The sequence below is a fragment of the Bufo bufo genome, chromosome 3 (genome assembly GCF_905171765.1).
Source record: "Bufo bufo chromosome 3, aBufBuf1.1, whole genome shotgun sequence".
Lineage (NCBI taxonomy): Eukaryota > Metazoa > Chordata > Amphibia > Anura > Bufonidae > Bufo > Bufo bufo.
In genome coordinates this window covers 693219223-693235544 of record NC_053391.1, presented here as the reverse complement: position 1 = coordinate 693235544, position 16322 = coordinate 693219223, and the positions used below count along the sequence as shown (strand labels likewise).

At 50.3% G+C, this 16322-nt stretch overlaps 1 protein-coding gene across 3 annotated transcripts in view; it reads left to right on the top strand.

Moving 5' to 3' along the window:
• Positions 1-16322, top strand: part of PDE2A (phosphodiesterase 2A) — a 426878-nt gene that overhangs the window by 364651 nt on the left and 45905 nt on the right. For all 3 annotated transcript variants that reach the window (XM_040426563.1, XM_040426562.1, XM_040426564.1), the window contains one exon: positions 2995-3106. In XM_040426563.1, the coding sequence (XP_040282497.1) occupies positions 2995-3106 (112 nt within the window). The remainder of the gene's footprint in view (positions 1-2994; positions 3107-16322) is intronic.

Here is a 16322-nt window from a genome sequence, read left to right as displayed (position 1 = left end):
GGTCTTGCATCTCGACCACATTGCAAATAATAGAGCTGAGCTGCAATACCACACTTCTCCAGTGGACGGGTGTGGCGCTGTTTTTGGATGAAACCCCTTTACATCTAAATATGTCACTGAGGAATTTTGTATGTAGTTTGCACTGCCTGACTTCAGGGATAGTCTTATACCCCAATCACATCCAAAGCTGCCACTGGAAATCCACCAGTCTCATACTCCAATCACATCCAAAGCTGCCACTGGAAATCCATCTGCACTGAACTGACATCCATAACTCAGCACATCCCACAATGCACTATTTCAGATGACTCTCCAGAAAGGTAAAGAACCAGCAGGTAGATATTATGGCCTGCACCCTGAGAGGCAACAGGAGAACTGTGCCTGTAGCTTTGGCTGTAACTAGAGGATAAGATGTGATGTAACTCTGCTGCATGTTAGAGTCTCTTCTCTCTGGCTCATCTAGGGGTGCCTAAGTGGGGACCCCCTCTATGATGTCCATAATCACAAGCCCTTTAATAAGTAGTATAGCATCTGGGGTCCTTAGGCACTGTTATGGGGCACCTGGCTGACTATATTATGGGGGCACCTGGCTGACTATATTATGGGGGCACCTGGCTGACTATATTATGAGGGCACCTGGCTGACTATATTATGGGGGCACCTGGCTGACTATATTATGGGGCACCTGGCTGACTATATTATGAGGGCACCTGGCTGACTATATTATGGGGACACCTGGCTGACTATATTATGGGGGCACCTGGCTGACTATATTATGAGGGCACCTGGTTGACTATATTATAGGGGCACCTGGCTGACTATATTATGAGGGCACATGGCTGACTATATAATGGGACACCTGGCTGACTATAATATGAGGGCACCTGGCTGACTATATAATGAGGGCACATGGCTGACTATATAATGGGACACCTGGCTGACTATATTATGAGGGCACCTGGCTGACTATATAATGAGGGCACATGGCTGACTATATAATGGGACACCTGGCTGACTATATTATGAGGGCACCTTGCTGACTATATGATGAGGGCACCTGGTTGACTATATTATGAAGGCACCTGGCTGACTATATTATAGGGGCACCTGGCTGACTATATTATGAGGGCACCTTGCTGACTATATTATGGGGGCACCTGGCTGACTATATTATGAGGGCCCCTGGTTGACTATATTATGAGGGCACCTTGCTGACTATATGATGAGGGCACCTGGTTGACTATATTATAGGGGCACCTGGCTGACTATATTATGAAGGCACCTGGCTGACTATATTATGGGTACACCTGGCTCACTATATTATGGGGACACCTGGCTGACTATATTATGGGTACACCTGGCTCACTATATTATGAGGGCACCTGGCTGACTATATTATGAGGGCCCCTGGCTGACTATATTATGAGGGCCCCTGGCTGACTATATCATGAGGGCACCTGGCTGACTATATTATGAGGGCCCCTGGCTGACTATATAATGAGGACACCTGGCTGACTATATTATTAGGGCACCTGGCTGACTATATTATGAGGGCACCTGGCTGACTATAATATGGGGTCACCTGGCTGACTATAATATGGGGTCACCTGGCTGACTATATTTTGGGGGCACCTGGCTGACTATAATATGAGGGCACCTGGCTGACTATCTTATGAGAGCACCTGGCTGACTATAATATGAGGGCACCTGGCTGACTATATTATGGGACACCTGGCTGACTATATTATGAGGACACCTGGCTGACTATATTATGAGGACACCTGGCTGACTATATTATTAGGGCACCTGGCTGACTATAATATGGGGTCACCTGGCTGACTATAATATGGGGTCACCTGGCTGACTATATTTTGGGGGCACCTGGCTGACTATAATATGGGGTCACCTGGCTGACTATATTATGGGGGCACCTGGCTGACTATATAATGAGGACACCTGGCTGACTATATTATGAGGGCACCTGGCTGACTATATTATGAGGGCACCTGGCTGACTATAATATGAGGTCACCTGGCTGACTATATTATGGGACACCTGGCTGACTATATTATGAGGACACCTGGCTGACTATATTATGGGGTCACCTGGCTAACTATATTATGGGACAACTGGCTGACTATAATATGGGGTCACCTGGCTGACTATAATATGGGGTCACCTGGCTGACTATATTATGTGGGCCCCTGGCTGACTATTATGAGAGCACCTGGCTGACTATATTATGGGACACCTGGCTGACTATAATATGGGGTCACCTGGCTGACTATATTATGGGGTCACCTGGCTGACTATATTATGGGGTCACCTGGCTGACTATATTATGAGGGCCCCTGGCTGACTATTATGAGGGCACCTGGCTGACTATATAATGTGGGCACCTGGCTGACTATATTATGGGGACACCTGGCTGACTATAATATGGGGTCACCTGGCTGACTATATTATTAGGGCACCTGGCTGACTATAATATGGGGTCACCTGGCTGACTATATTATGAGGGCACCTGGCTGACTATAATATGGGGTCACCTGGCTGACTATATTATAGGGTCACCTGGCTGACTATATTATGGGGTCACCTGGCTGACTATATTATGGGGTCACCTGACTGACTATATTATGAGGTCACCTGGCTGACTATAATATGGGGTCACCTGGCTGGCTATATTATGAGGGCACCTGGCTGACTATATAATGGGGGCACTCTGGTTAGCAGTGCTTTGGAGTACTTTTGCATTACCATGGGGGCACTCTGCTGGCGCAGGTATAGGGGCATTTTGGCTGTAATCCCTATCCGGACCCGTAATGTGTGTACTCTGGCTCTGTTATGGGGGCACTCTTCCTATTGTATATGGGTGTGGTCTGTATTTAGGGGTGGAGCTTATGTATTAGTCTGCCTCTGAGGACATTTAACCATTGATATGCTGATTGCCCTGGTGCTTGCACTGACCGCTCTCCGCTCGTCTCTCCCCAGCTACACAGAGGTGGATGAACACAAGATCCATCATTGCTTCTGCTACACGTCCACCGTCCTCACCAGCACGCTGGCCTTCCAGAAGGAGCAGAAGCTGAAGTGCGAATGTCAAGTGAGTCCACCTCCTAGTCATCTCATTTTGCAATGTTCTGCAGATCTCCAAGAGGGCTCAGTGGTGTAATAATCTGCAGGATATATCACTATGTATCTGTCAGGAGGTAGAGAGGACAGAGCGATATTCTGCAGATCTCTAGAGAGGTCAGTGGTGTAATAATCTGCAGGAGATATCACTATATATCTGTCAGGAGGTGGTAAAGTACAGAGCGATGTTCTGCAGATCTCTAGAAAGGTCAGGGGTGTAATAATCTGCAGGATATATCACTGTGTGTCAGGAGGTGTGGAGGACAGAGCGATGTTCTGCAGGTCTCTAGAGAGGTCAGTGGTGTAATAATCTGCAGGTGATATCACTATATATCTGTCAGGAGGTAGAGAGGACAGAGCGATGTTCTGCAGATCTCTAAAAAGGTCAGTAGTGTAATAATCTGCATGAGATATCACTATATATCTGTCAGGAGGTAGAGAGGACAGAGCGATGTTCTGCAGATCTCTAAAGAGGTCAGTGGTGTAATAATCTGCAGGAGATATCACTATATATCTGTCAGGAGGTGGTAGAGGACAGAGCGATGTTCTGCAGATCTTCAGCTGCCGTTCTCACTTCTGATGAATTTTCCTAATTTTCATGTCATTAACCTACTTCTTAATATGCAAAACCCCATCAGTCTTCATAAAGGCTCCCAGGGGCGCGGCGTCCGCCCGGACGAGAGAATGGCGCAGCACGTGATGGGCAGGAAGGTCTGGAGGCAGGGATACAACGTATCAGTCATTATGTGAGGGATACAACGTATCAGTCATTATGTCAGGGATACAACGTATCAGTCATTATGTGAGGGATACAACGTATCAGTCATTATGTGAGGGATACAACGTATCAGTCATTATGTCAGGGATACAACGTATCAGTCATTATGTCAGGGATACAACGTATCAGTATGATACATGAAGCCACTGAGGCTCTGATATCTGGATCCCTCCTCAGTGAAGAACTGGTGACCCTTCCCCCCAGCATCTTTAACCCCTCACCTCCCATCCAGACATGGATAAGTGATGGTCAGACCCCCGGCACCGATTCTCCAAGGACGGTCCCCGGCGGCGCTCTGCACATCAGCTCTATAGGCAGAGGGATTCCTTAGGCCACATCTCCTGTAACACCTCGGGGGTCTCACTGCTGGGAGGGGGGTACATTCATAGGAGGAATAATCAGCGCTAGATCATGATATGCTGAACAGTTCTACAACTTTCTAAGACTTTTCAGTGTTTTTAGTTTCTCACCATGTGCAAGATCTCTGCTTGGCATCCAGAGGCTGAAAACCCGTCCTAACCGAATACGTCTCACAGCTGAGGGTTTGTTACAGATGCATCCAGTCTAGACAACCCTCTGAGCTAAACACATCAGCAGCACAAACCTCTCTCCAGGTTGCTACAATGAGTCCAGGCGGTTCAGCTCCGAGAATTGTCTAGACTGGATACATATTTTCAGCCTCTGGATGTAAACATGTTCCCATTCATTGACAGCAAGCAGATATTTAGCAAATGATGAGCAATTGAAACACAAAGTCTGTTAGGGCACAGCTTCTACAGAACCTCGTACAGGAGAAGCTCCTATGATTAAAATGAATCACTGAACGACAAGAAGCCCCCCCCCCCCAACTTCTTCTTAGAGGTACTGCAGCGAGGTCATATAGTGCACTGAAATTCCATCAACCCCATCCCATGACGGACCAGCAGACAATGACCTGATAATCTGCCACTTGGGTTGATTGGACAGTGGGTGCTGGAGACTAAATGGGAGCTAAAATGGACCTATAGTTACATGTATCCTGATATTTCAGGTTCATGAATAGAATGCCGAAACTGCAGTAAAAACTGACAAATGGCAGGGGGAGATCTCTTCCATTGATTGTCTGTGGATGATGTAGCAACAGCAATTAGTGATTGACCAGGATCACTTGTAGAGTCCGCACAGGTTCTAGTGGGGGATGCTCTGACCAGGTGACTGTGCCTTTAACAGGGTAGATGCCTCATTTACATATATGCAGATTAGGTGAAAATTAATAATGTTGTTAACTGAGGAGGGAACGTGTCTCATTTACAAGTGTGAATGCAAATGCTCCGCCACCTGCTAATGTGACGCAAGAAGCCGCAGAGCGGAGGAGAAGTCACACACAGCACTTATGTACATCCTCAATGATGGGGGTTATAGTAGTCCTGCCGGTCTAGGTACTTTCACCACATTAAAGGAGTATTCCAGTAATTTAAAGTTATACTCCACAGGTTTTATCTATGTGATACCAGTTCTTTTTCTTTGCTGCTATGGTAGATCAGTAAAGAGAGTTGATGCAATAGGAGCCTACGTGTCTTGTTATAAAATTATGAGAAAAGAGGGGGTCCTACTACTGGGACCCCCATTAGAGCAGGGACCTCCTACCTCACAGGGTCCCTGAAATAAAGTGTTTACTCAGCTCTCTAGGAATCTAATGGAAATGAATGGAGTGGCAGCGTGCATGCTCGACCAACCAGTCCATTCATTTCAGGAGCCCTGTGGGGTATGGGAACCCTGTTCCTCTGATCGGTGGTGCTCCTATTGCTAAGAGTTATCCCCTATCCGTGTATAGGGGATAACTCAAAACTACTGGAAGGCCCCTTTAAAGGGAGTCCGTCTGAAGTTTTCACCATTTAAACTGCCAACAGCAGGTAGGGGCTAGGGAGGAGAAGGACAAACATACATTTGTGGAGCTTCTGTCATCAGGAGTAGTGGGAGTATGAAGTTTTATTCTTCAAGTGTCCACGAGGCGGAGCTTCACTGTGAAGTGCCCTCTACATTGAGCTGCTTCACAGTCTCTGCTCTGAGTGGCAGCTGGAGCGGTCTCCTGGTAAGATGCGCAGCTGTCACTCACAGCAGAGGGGTGGGGCTGAGAAGCAGCTCAATGCAAAGAGCACGTCACAGTGAAGCTCCTCCTCCTCCTCCTCCTCTTGTGCACTTGGCAGAATAAAACTAAATATTCACCCTACTCCTGATAGGGAGTATAGAGCGCCCCCTATAACAGCAGTCTGGATGTGTAGTCTCGGGCGCCCCCTATAACAGCTGTCTGGATGTGTAGTCTGGAGCGCCCCCTATAACAGCAGTCTGGATGTGTAGTCTGGAGCGCCCCTATAACAGCAGTCTGGAGGTGTAGTCTGGAGCGCCCCCTATAACAGCAGTCTGGATGTGTAGTATAGAGCGCCCCCTATAACAGCAGTCTGGATGTGTAGTCTGGAGCGCCCTCTATAACAGCAGTCTGGATGTGTGGTCTGGATCGCCCCCTATAACAGCAGTCTGGATGTGTAGTATAGAGCGCCCCTATAACAGCAGTCTGGATGTGTAGTCTGGAGCGCCCCCTATAACAGCAGTCTGGAGTTGTAGTATAGAGCGCCCCCTATAACAGCTGTCTGGATGTGTAGTATAGAGCGCCCCCTATAACAACAGTCTGGATGTGTAGTATAGAGCGCCCCCTATAACAGCTGTCTGGATGTGTAGTATAGAGCGCCCCTATAACAGCAGTCTGGATGTGTAGTCTGGAGCGCCCCCTATAACAGCAGTCTGGATGTGTATTCTGGAGCGCCCCCTATAACAGCAGTCTGGATGTGTAGTATAGAGCGCCCCCTATAACAGCAGTCTGGATGTGTAGTCTGGAGCGCCCCCTATAACAGCAGTCTGGATGTGTAGTCTGGAGCGCCCCCTATAACAGCAGTCTGGATGTGTATTCTGGAGCGCCCCCTATAACAGCAGTCTGGATGTGTAGTATAGAGCGCCCCCTATAACAGCAGTCTGGATGTGTAGTCTGGAGCGCCCTCTATAACAGCCGTCTGGATGTGTAGTCTGGAGCGCCCCCTATAACAGCAGTCTGGATGTGTAGTATAGAGCGCCCCCTATAACAGCAGTCTGGATGTGTAGTCTAGAGCGCCCCCTATAACAGCAGTCTGGATGTGTGGTCTGGATCGCCCTCTATAACAGCAGTCTAGATGTGTAGTCTAGAGCGCCCCCTATAACAGCAGTCTGGATGTGTGGTCTGGAGCGCCCTCTATAACAGCCGTCTGGATGTGTAGTATAGAGCGCCCCCTATAACAGCAGTCTGGATGTGTAGTATAGAGCGCCCCCTATAACAGCAGTCTGGATGTGTAGTATAGAGCACCCCCTATAACAGCAGTCTGGATGTGTAGTATAGAGCGCCCCCTATAACAGCAGTCTGGATGTGTAGTCTGGAGCGCCCCCTATAACAGCAGTCTGGATGTGTAGTATAGAGCGCCCCTTATAACAGTAGTCTGGATGTGTAGTCTGGAGCGCCCCCTATAACAGCAGTCTGGATGTGTAGTATAGAGCGCCCCCTATAACAGCAGTCTGGATGTGTAGTCTGGAGCGCCCCCTATAACAGCAGTCTGGATGTGTAGTCTGGAGCGCCCCCTATAACAGCAGTCTGGATGTGTAGTCTGGAGCGGCCCCTATAACAGCAGTCTGGATGTGTGGTCTGGATCGCCCTCTATAACAGCAGTCTGGATGTGTAGTATAGAGCGCCCCCTATAACAGCAGTCTGGATGTGTAGTCTGGAGCGCCCTCTATAACAGCCGTCTGGATGTGTAGTATAGAGCGCCCCCTATAACAGCAGTCTGGATGTGTAGTATAGAGCGCCCCCTATAACAGCAGTCTGGATGTGTAGTATAGAGCACCCCCTATAACAGCAGTCTGGATGTGTAGTATAGAGCGCCCCCTATAACAGCAGTCTGGATGTGTAGTATAGAGCGCCCCCTATAACAGCAGTCTAGATGTGTAGTCTGGAGCGCCCCCTATAACAGCAGTCTGGATGTGTAGTATAGAGCGCCCCCTATAACAGCAGTCTGGATGTGTAGTCTGGAGCGCCCCCTATAACAGCATTCTGGATGTGTAGCATAGAGCGCCCCCTATAACAGCAGTCTGGATGTGTAGTCTGGAGCGCCCCCTATAACAGCAGTCTGGATGTGTAGTCTGGAGCGCCGCCTATAACAGCAGTCTGGATGTGTAGTCTGGAGCGCCCCCTATAACAGCAGTCTGGATGTGTAGTATAGAGCGCCCCCTATAACAGCAGTCTGGATGTGTAGTCTGGAGCGCCCCCTATAACAGCAGTCTGGATGTGTAGTATAGAGCGCCCCCTATAACAGCAGTCTGGATGTGTAGTCTGGAGCGCCCCCTATAACAGCAGTCTGGATGTGTAGTCTGGAGCGCCCCCTATAACAGCAGTCTGGATGTGTAGTCTGGAGCGCCCCCTATAACAGCTGTCTGGATGTGTAGTATAGAGCGCCCCCTATAACAGCAGTCTGGATGTGTAGTCTGGAGAGCCCCCTATAACAGCAGTCTGGATGTGTAGTCTGGAGCGCCCCCTATAACAGCAGTCTGGATGTGTAGTCTGGAGCGCCCCCTATAACAGCAGTCTGGATGTGTAGTATAGAGCGCCCCCTATAACAGCAGTCTGGATGTGTAGTATAGAGCGCCCCCTATAACAGCAGTCTGGATGTGTAGTATAGAGCTCCCCCTATAACAGCAGTCTGGATGTGTAGTCTGGAGCGGCCCCTATAACAGCAGTCTGGATGTGTAGTCTGGAGCGCCCCCTATAACAGCAGTCTGGATGTGTAGTCTGGAGCGCCCCCTATAACAGCAGTCTGGATGTGTAGTATAGAGCGCCCCCTATAACTGCAGTCTGGATGTGTAGTCTGGAGCGCCCCCTATAACAGCAGTCTGGATGTGTAGTCTGGAGCGCCAGCTATAACAGCAGTCTGGATGTGTAGTATAGAGCGCCCCCTATAACAGCAGTCTGGTTGTGTAGTCTGGAGCGCCCCCTATAACAGCCGTCTGGATGTGTAGTATAGAGCGCCCCCTATAACAGCAGTCTGGATGTGTAGTATAGAGCGCCCCCTATAACAGCAGTCTGGATGTGTAGTGTGGAGCGCCCCCTATAACAGCAGTCTGGATGTGTAGTCTGGAGCACCCCCTATAACAGCAGTCTGGCTGTGTAGTCTGGAGCGGCCCCTATAACAGCAGTCTGGATGTGTAGTCTGGAGCGCCCCCTATAACAGCAGTCTGGATGTGTAGTCTGGAGCGCCCCCTATAACAGCAGTCTGGATGTGTAGTATAGAGCGCCCCCTATAACTGCAGTCTGGATGTGTAGTCTGGAGCGCCCCCTATAACACCAGTCTGGATGTGTAGTCTGGAGCGCCAGCTATAACAGCAGTCTGGATGTGTAGTATAGAGCGCCCCCTATAACAGCAGTCTGGTTGTGTAGTCTGGAGCGCCCCCTATAACAGCCGTCTGGATGTGTAGTATAGAGCGCCCCCTATAACAGCAGTCTGGATGTGTAGTATAGAGCGCCCCCTATAACAGCAGTCTGGATGTGTAGTCTGGAGCGCCTCCTATAACAGCAGTCTGGATGTGTAGTCTGGAGCGCCTCCTATAACAGCAGTCTGGATGTGTAGTCTGGATCGCCCCCTATAACAGCAGTCTGGATGTGTAGTCTGGAGCGCCAGCTATAACAGCAGTCTGGATGTGTAGTATAGAGCTCCCCCTATAACAGCAGTCTGGATGTGTAGTATAGAGAGCCCCCTATAACAGCAGTCTGGAGGTGTAGTCTGGAGCGCCCTCTATAACAGCAGTCTGGATGTGTAGTCTGGAGCGCCACATATAACAGCAGTCTGGATGTGTAGTCAGGAGCGCCCCCTATAACAGCAGTCTGGATGTGTAGTCTGGAGCACCCCCTATAACAGCAGTCTGGATGTGTAGTCTGGAGCGCCCCCTATAACAGCAGTCTAGATGTGTGGTCTGGAGCGCCCCCTATAACAGTAGTCTGGATGTGTAGTATAGAGCGCCCCCTATAACAGCAGTCTGGATGTGTAGTCTGGAGCGCCCCCTATAACAGCAGTCTGGATGTGTAGTATAGAGCTCCCCCTATAACAGCAGTCTGGATGTGTAGTCTGGAGCGCCCCCTATAACAGCAGTCTGGATGTGTAGTATAGAGCGCCCCCTATAACAGCTGTCTGGTTGTGTAGTATAGAGCTCCCCCTATAACAGCAGTCTGGATGTGTAGTATAGAGCTCCCCCTATAACAGTAGTCTGGATGTGTAGTATAGAGCGCCCCCTATAACAGCTGTCTGGATGTGTAGTCTGGAGCGCCCCCTATAACAGCAGTCTCGATGTGTAGTATAGAGCTCCCCCTATAACAGTAGTCTGGATGTGTAGTATAGAGCGCCCCCTATAACAGCTGTCTGGATGTGTAGTCTGGAGTGCCCCCTATAACAGCAGTCTGGATGTGTAGTATAGAGCGCCCCCTATAACAGCAGTCTGGATGTGTAGTCTGGAGCGCCCTCTATAACAGCAGTCTGGATGTGTAGTATACAGCGCCCCCTATAACAACAGTCTGGATGTGTAGTATAGAGCTCCCCCTATAACAGCAGTCTGGATGTGTAGTCTGGAGTGCCCCCTATAACAGCAGTCTGGATGTGTAGTATAGAGCGCCCCCTATAACAGCAGTCTGGATGTGTAGTCTGGAGCGCCCTCTATAACAGCAGTCTGGATGTGTAGTATACAGCGCCCCCTATAACAACAGTCTGGATGTGTAGTATAGAGCGCCCCCTATAACAGCTGTCTGGTTGTGTAGTATAGAGCTCCCCCTATAACAGCAGTCTGGATGTGTAGTATAGAGCTCCCCCTATAACAGTAGTCTGGATGTGTAGTATAGAGCGCCCCCTATAACAGCAGTCTGGATGTGTAGTCTGGAGCGCCCCCTATAACAGCATTCTGGATGTGTAGTATAGAGCGCCCCCTATAACAGCCGTCTGGATGTGTAGTATAGAGCGCCCCCTATAACAGCTGTCTGGAGGTGTAGTATAGCGCGCCCCCTATAACAGCAGTCTGGATGTGTAGTCTGGAGCGCCCCCTATAACAGCAGTCTGGATGTGTAGTATAGAGCTCCCCCTATAACAGTAGTCTGGATGTGTAGTATAGAGCGCCCCCTATAACAACAGTCTGGATGTGTAGTATAGAGCGCCCCTATAACAGCAGTCTGGATGTGTAGTCTGGAGCGCCCCCTATAACAGCTGTCTGGATGTGTAGTCTGGAGTGCCCCCTATAACAGCAGTCTGGATGTGTAGTATAGAGCGCCCCCTATAACAGCAGTCTGGATGTGTAGTCTGGAGCGCCCTCTATAACAGCAGTCTGGATGTGTAGTATAGAGCGCCCCCTATAACAACAGTCTGGATGTGTAGTATAGAGCTCCCCCTATAACAGCAGTCTGGATGTGTAGTATAGAGCGCCCCCTATAACAGCTGTCTGGTTGTGTAGTATAGAGCTCCCCCTATAACAGCAGTCTGGATGTGTAGTATAGAGCTCCCCCTATAACAGTAGTCTGGATGTGTAGTATAGAGCGCCCCCTATAACAGCAGTCTGGATGTGTAGTCTGGAGCGCCCCCTATAACAGCATTCTGGATGTGTAGTATAGAGCGCCCCCTATAACAGCCGTCTGGATGTGTAGTATAGAGCGCCCCCTATAACAGCTGTCTGGAGGTGTAGTATAGCGCGCCCCCTATAACAGCAGTCTGGATGTGTAGTCTGGAGCGCCCCCTATAACAGCTGTCTGGATGTGTAGTCTGGAGTGCCCCCTATAACAGTAGTCTGGATGTGTAGTCTGGAGCGCCCCCTATAACAGCAGTCTGGATGTGTAGTATAGAGCGCCCCTATAACAGCTGTCTGGATGTGTAGTCTGGAGCGCCCCCTATAACAGCAGTCTGGATGTGTAGTCTGGAGCGCCCCCTATAACAGCAGTCTGGATGTGTAGTATAGAGCGCCCCCTATAACAGCAGTCTGGATGTGTAGTCTGGAGCGCCCTCTATAACAGCAGTCTGGATGTGTAGTCTGGAGCGCCCTCTATAACAGCAGTCTGGATGTGTAGTCTGGAGCGCCCTCTATAACAGCAGTCTGGATGTGTAGTATAGAGCGCCCCCTATAACAGCAGTCTGGATGTGTAGTCTGGAGCGCCCCTATAACAGCAGTCTGGATGTGTAGACTGGAGCGCCCCCTATAACAGCAGTCTGGATGTGTAGTATAGAGCGCCCCCTATAACAGCAGTCTGGATGTGTAGTATAGAGCTCCCCCTATAACAGCAGTCTGGATGTGTAGCATAGAGCGCCCCCTATAACAGCAGTCTGGATGTGTAGTCTGGAGCGCCTCCTATAACAGCAGTCTGGATGTGTAGCATAGAGCGCCCCCTATAACAGCAGTCTGGATGTGTAGTCTGGAGCGGCCCCTATAACAGCAGTCTGGAGGTGTAGTATAGAGCTCCCCCTATAACAGCTCTCTGGATGTGTAGTATAGAGCGCCCCCTATAACAGCAGTCTGGATGTGTAGTATAGAGCGCCCCCTATAACAGTAGTCTGGATGTGTAGTATAGAGCGCCCCCTATAACAGCAGTCTGGATGTGTAGTCTGGAGCGCCCCCTATAACAGCAGTCTGGATGTGTAGTATAGAGCACCCCCTATAACAGCAGTCTGGATGTGTAGTATAGAGCGCCCCCTATAACAGCAGTCTGGATGTGTAGTATAGAGCGCCCCCTATAACAGCAGTCTAGATGTGTAGTCTGGAGCGCCCCCTATAACAGCAGTCTGGATGTGTAGTATAGAGCGCCCCCTATAACAGCAGTCTGGATGTGTAGTCTGGAGCGCCCCCTATAACAGCATTCTGGATGTGTAGCATAGAGCGCCCCCTATAACAGCAGTCTGGATGTGTAGTCTGGAGCGCCCCCTATAACAGCAGTCTGGATGTGTAGTCTGGAGCGCCCCCTATAACAGTAGTCTGGATGTGTAGTATAGAGCGCCCCCTATAACAGCAGTCTGGATGTGTAGTATAGAGCGCCCCCTATAACAGCAGTCTGGATGTGTAGTCTGGAGCGCCCCCTATAACAGCAGTCTGGATGTGTAGTATAGAGCTCCCCCTATAACAGCATTCTGGATGTGTAGTCTGGAGCGCCCCCTATAACAGTAGTCTGGATGTGTAGTATAGAGCTCCCCCTATAACAGCAGTCTGGATGTGTAGTATAGAGCGCCCCCTATAACAGCAGTCTGGATGTGTAGTATAGAGCGCCCCCTATAACAGTAGTCTGGATGTGTAGTATCGAGCGCCCCCTATAACAGCAGTCTGGATGTGTAGTATAGAGCGCCCCCTATAACAGCAGTCTAGATGTGTAGTCTGGAGCGCCCCCTATAACAGCAGTCTGGATGTGTAGTATAGAGCGCCCCCTATAACAGCAGTCTGGATGTGTAGTCTGGAGCGCCCCCTATAACAGCATTCTGGATGTGTAGCATAGAGCGCCCCCTATAACAGCAGTCTGGATGTGTAGTCTGGAGCGCCCCCTATAACAGCAGTCTGGATGTGTAGTATAGAGCGCCCCCTATAACAGCAGTCTGGCTGTGTAGTCTGGAGCGGCCCCTATAACAGCAGTCTGGATGTGTAGTCTGGAGCGCCCCCTATAACAGCAGTCTGGATGTGTAGTCTGGAGCGCCCCCTATAACAGCAGTCTGGATGTGTAGTATAGAGCGCCCCCTATAACTGCAGTCTGGATGTGTAGTCTGGAGCGCCCCCTATAACAGCAGTCTGGATGTGTAGTCTGGAGCGCCAGCTATAACAGCAGTCTGGATGTGTAGTATAGAGCGCCCCCTATAACAGCAGTCTGGTTGTGTAGTCTGGAGCGCCCCCTATAACAGCCGTCTGGATGTGTAGTATAGAGCGCCCCCTATAACAGCAGTCTGGATGTGTAGTCTGGAGCGCCCCCTATAACAGCAGTCTGGATGTGTAGTCTGGAGCGCCTCCTATAACAGCAGTCTGGATGTGTAGTCTGGATCGCCCCCTATAACAGCAGTCTGGATGTGTAGTCTGGAGCGCCCCCTGTAACTGCAGTCTGGATGTGCAGTATAGAGGGCCCCCTATAACAGCAGTCTAGATATGTAGTATAGAGAGCCCCCTATAACAGCAGTCTGGAGGTGTAGTCTGGAGCGCCCCCTATAACAGCAGTCTGGATGTGTAGTCTGGAGCACCCCCTATAACAGCAGTCTGGATGTGTAGTCTGGAGCGCCCCCTATAGCAGCAGTCTGGATGTGTAGTCTGGAGCACCCCCTATAACAGCAGTCTGGATGTGTAGTCTGGAGCGCCCCCTATAACAGCAGTCTGGCTGTGTAGTATAGAGCTCCCCCTATAACAGCAGTCTGGATGTGTAGTCTGGAGCGCCCCCTATAGCAGCAGTCTGGATGTGTAGTCTGGAGCACCCCCTATAACAGCAGTCTGGATGTGTGGTCTGGAGCGCCCCCTATAACAGTAGTCTGGATGTGTAGTCTGGAGCGCCCCCTATAACAGCAGTCTGGATGTGTGGTCTGGATCGCCCTCTATAACAGCAGTCTGGATGTGTATTATAGAGCGCCCCCTATAACAGCAGTCTGGATGTGTAGTCTGGAGCGCCCCCTATAACAGCAGTCTGGATGTGTAGTATAGAGCGCCCCCTGTAACAGCAGTCTGGATGTGTAGTCTGGAGCGCCAACTATAACAGCAGTCTGGATGTGTAGTCTGGAGCGCCCCCTGTAACAGCAGTCTGGATGTGTAGTCTGGAGCGCCCCCTATAACAGCGGTCTGGATGTGCAGTCTGGAGCGCCCCCTATAACAGCAGTCTGGATGTGTAGTCTGGAGCGCCCCCTATAACAGCAGTCTGGATGTGTAGTCTGGAGCGCCCCCTATAACAGCAGTCTGGATGTGTAGTCTGGAGCGCCCCCTATAACAGCAGTCTGGATGTGTAGTATAGAGTGCCCCCTATAACAGCAGTCTGGATGTGTAGTCTGGAGCGCCCCCTATAACAGCAGTCTGGATGTGTAGTCTGGAGCGCCCCCTATAACAGCAGTCTGGATGTGTAGTATAGAGCGCCCCCTATAACAGCAGTCTGGATGTGTAGTATAGAGCGCCCCCTATAACAGCAGTCTGGATGTGTAGTCTGGAGCGCCCCCTATAACAGCAGTCTGGATGTGTAGTCTGGAGCGCCCCCTATAACAGCAGTCTGGATGTGTAGTCTGGAGCGCCCCCTATAACAGCAGTCTGGATGTGTAGTCTGGAGCGCCCCCTATAACAGCAGTCTGGATGTGTAGTATAGAGCGCCCCCTATAACAGCAGTCTGGATGTGTAGTATAGAGCGCCCCCTATAACAGCAGTCTGGATGTGTAGTCTGGAGCGCCCCCTATAACAGCAGTCTGGATGTGTAGTATAGAGCGCCCCCTATAACAGCAGTCTGAATGTGTAGTATAGAGCGCCCCCTATAACAGCAGTCTGGATGTGTAGTCTGGAGCGCCCCCTATAACAGCAGTCTGGATGTGTAGTATAGAGCGCCCCCTATAACAGCAGTCTGGATGTGTAGTATAGAGCGCCCCCTATAACAGCAGTCTGGATGTGTAGTATAGAGCGCCCCCTATAACAGCAATCTGGATGTGTAGTATAGAGCGCCCCCTATAACAGCAGTCTGGATGTGTAGTCTGGAGCGCCCCCTATAACAGCAGTCTGGATGTGTAGTCTGGAGCGCCCCCTATAACAGCAGTCTGGATGTGTAGTCTGGAGCGCCCCCTATAACAGCGGTCTGGATGTGCAGTCTGGAGCGCCCCCTATAACAGCAGTCTGGATGTGTAGTCTGGAGCGCCCCCTATAACAGCAGTCTGGATGTGTAGTATAGAGCGCCCCCTATAACTGCAGTCTGGATGTGTAGTATAGAGCGCCCCCTATAACAGCAGTCTGGATGTGTAGTATAGAGCGCCCCCTATAACAGCAGTCTGGATGTGTAGTATAGAGCTCCCCCTATAACAGCAGTCTGGATGTGTAGTCTGGAGCGCCCCCTATAACAGCAGTCTGGATGTGTAGTCTGGAGCGCCCCCTATAACAGCAGTCTGGATGTGTAGTATAGAGCGCCCCCTATAACAGCAGTCTGGATGTGTAGTCTGGAGCGCCCCCTATAACAGCAGTCTGGATGTGTAGTCTGGAGCGCCCCCTATAACAGCAGTCTGGATGTGTAGTCTGGAGCGCCCCCTATAACAGTAGTCTGGATGTGTAGTATAGAGCTCCCCCTATAACAGCAGTCTGGATGTGTAGTATAGAGCGCCCCCTATAACAGTAGTCTGGATGTGTAGTATCGAGC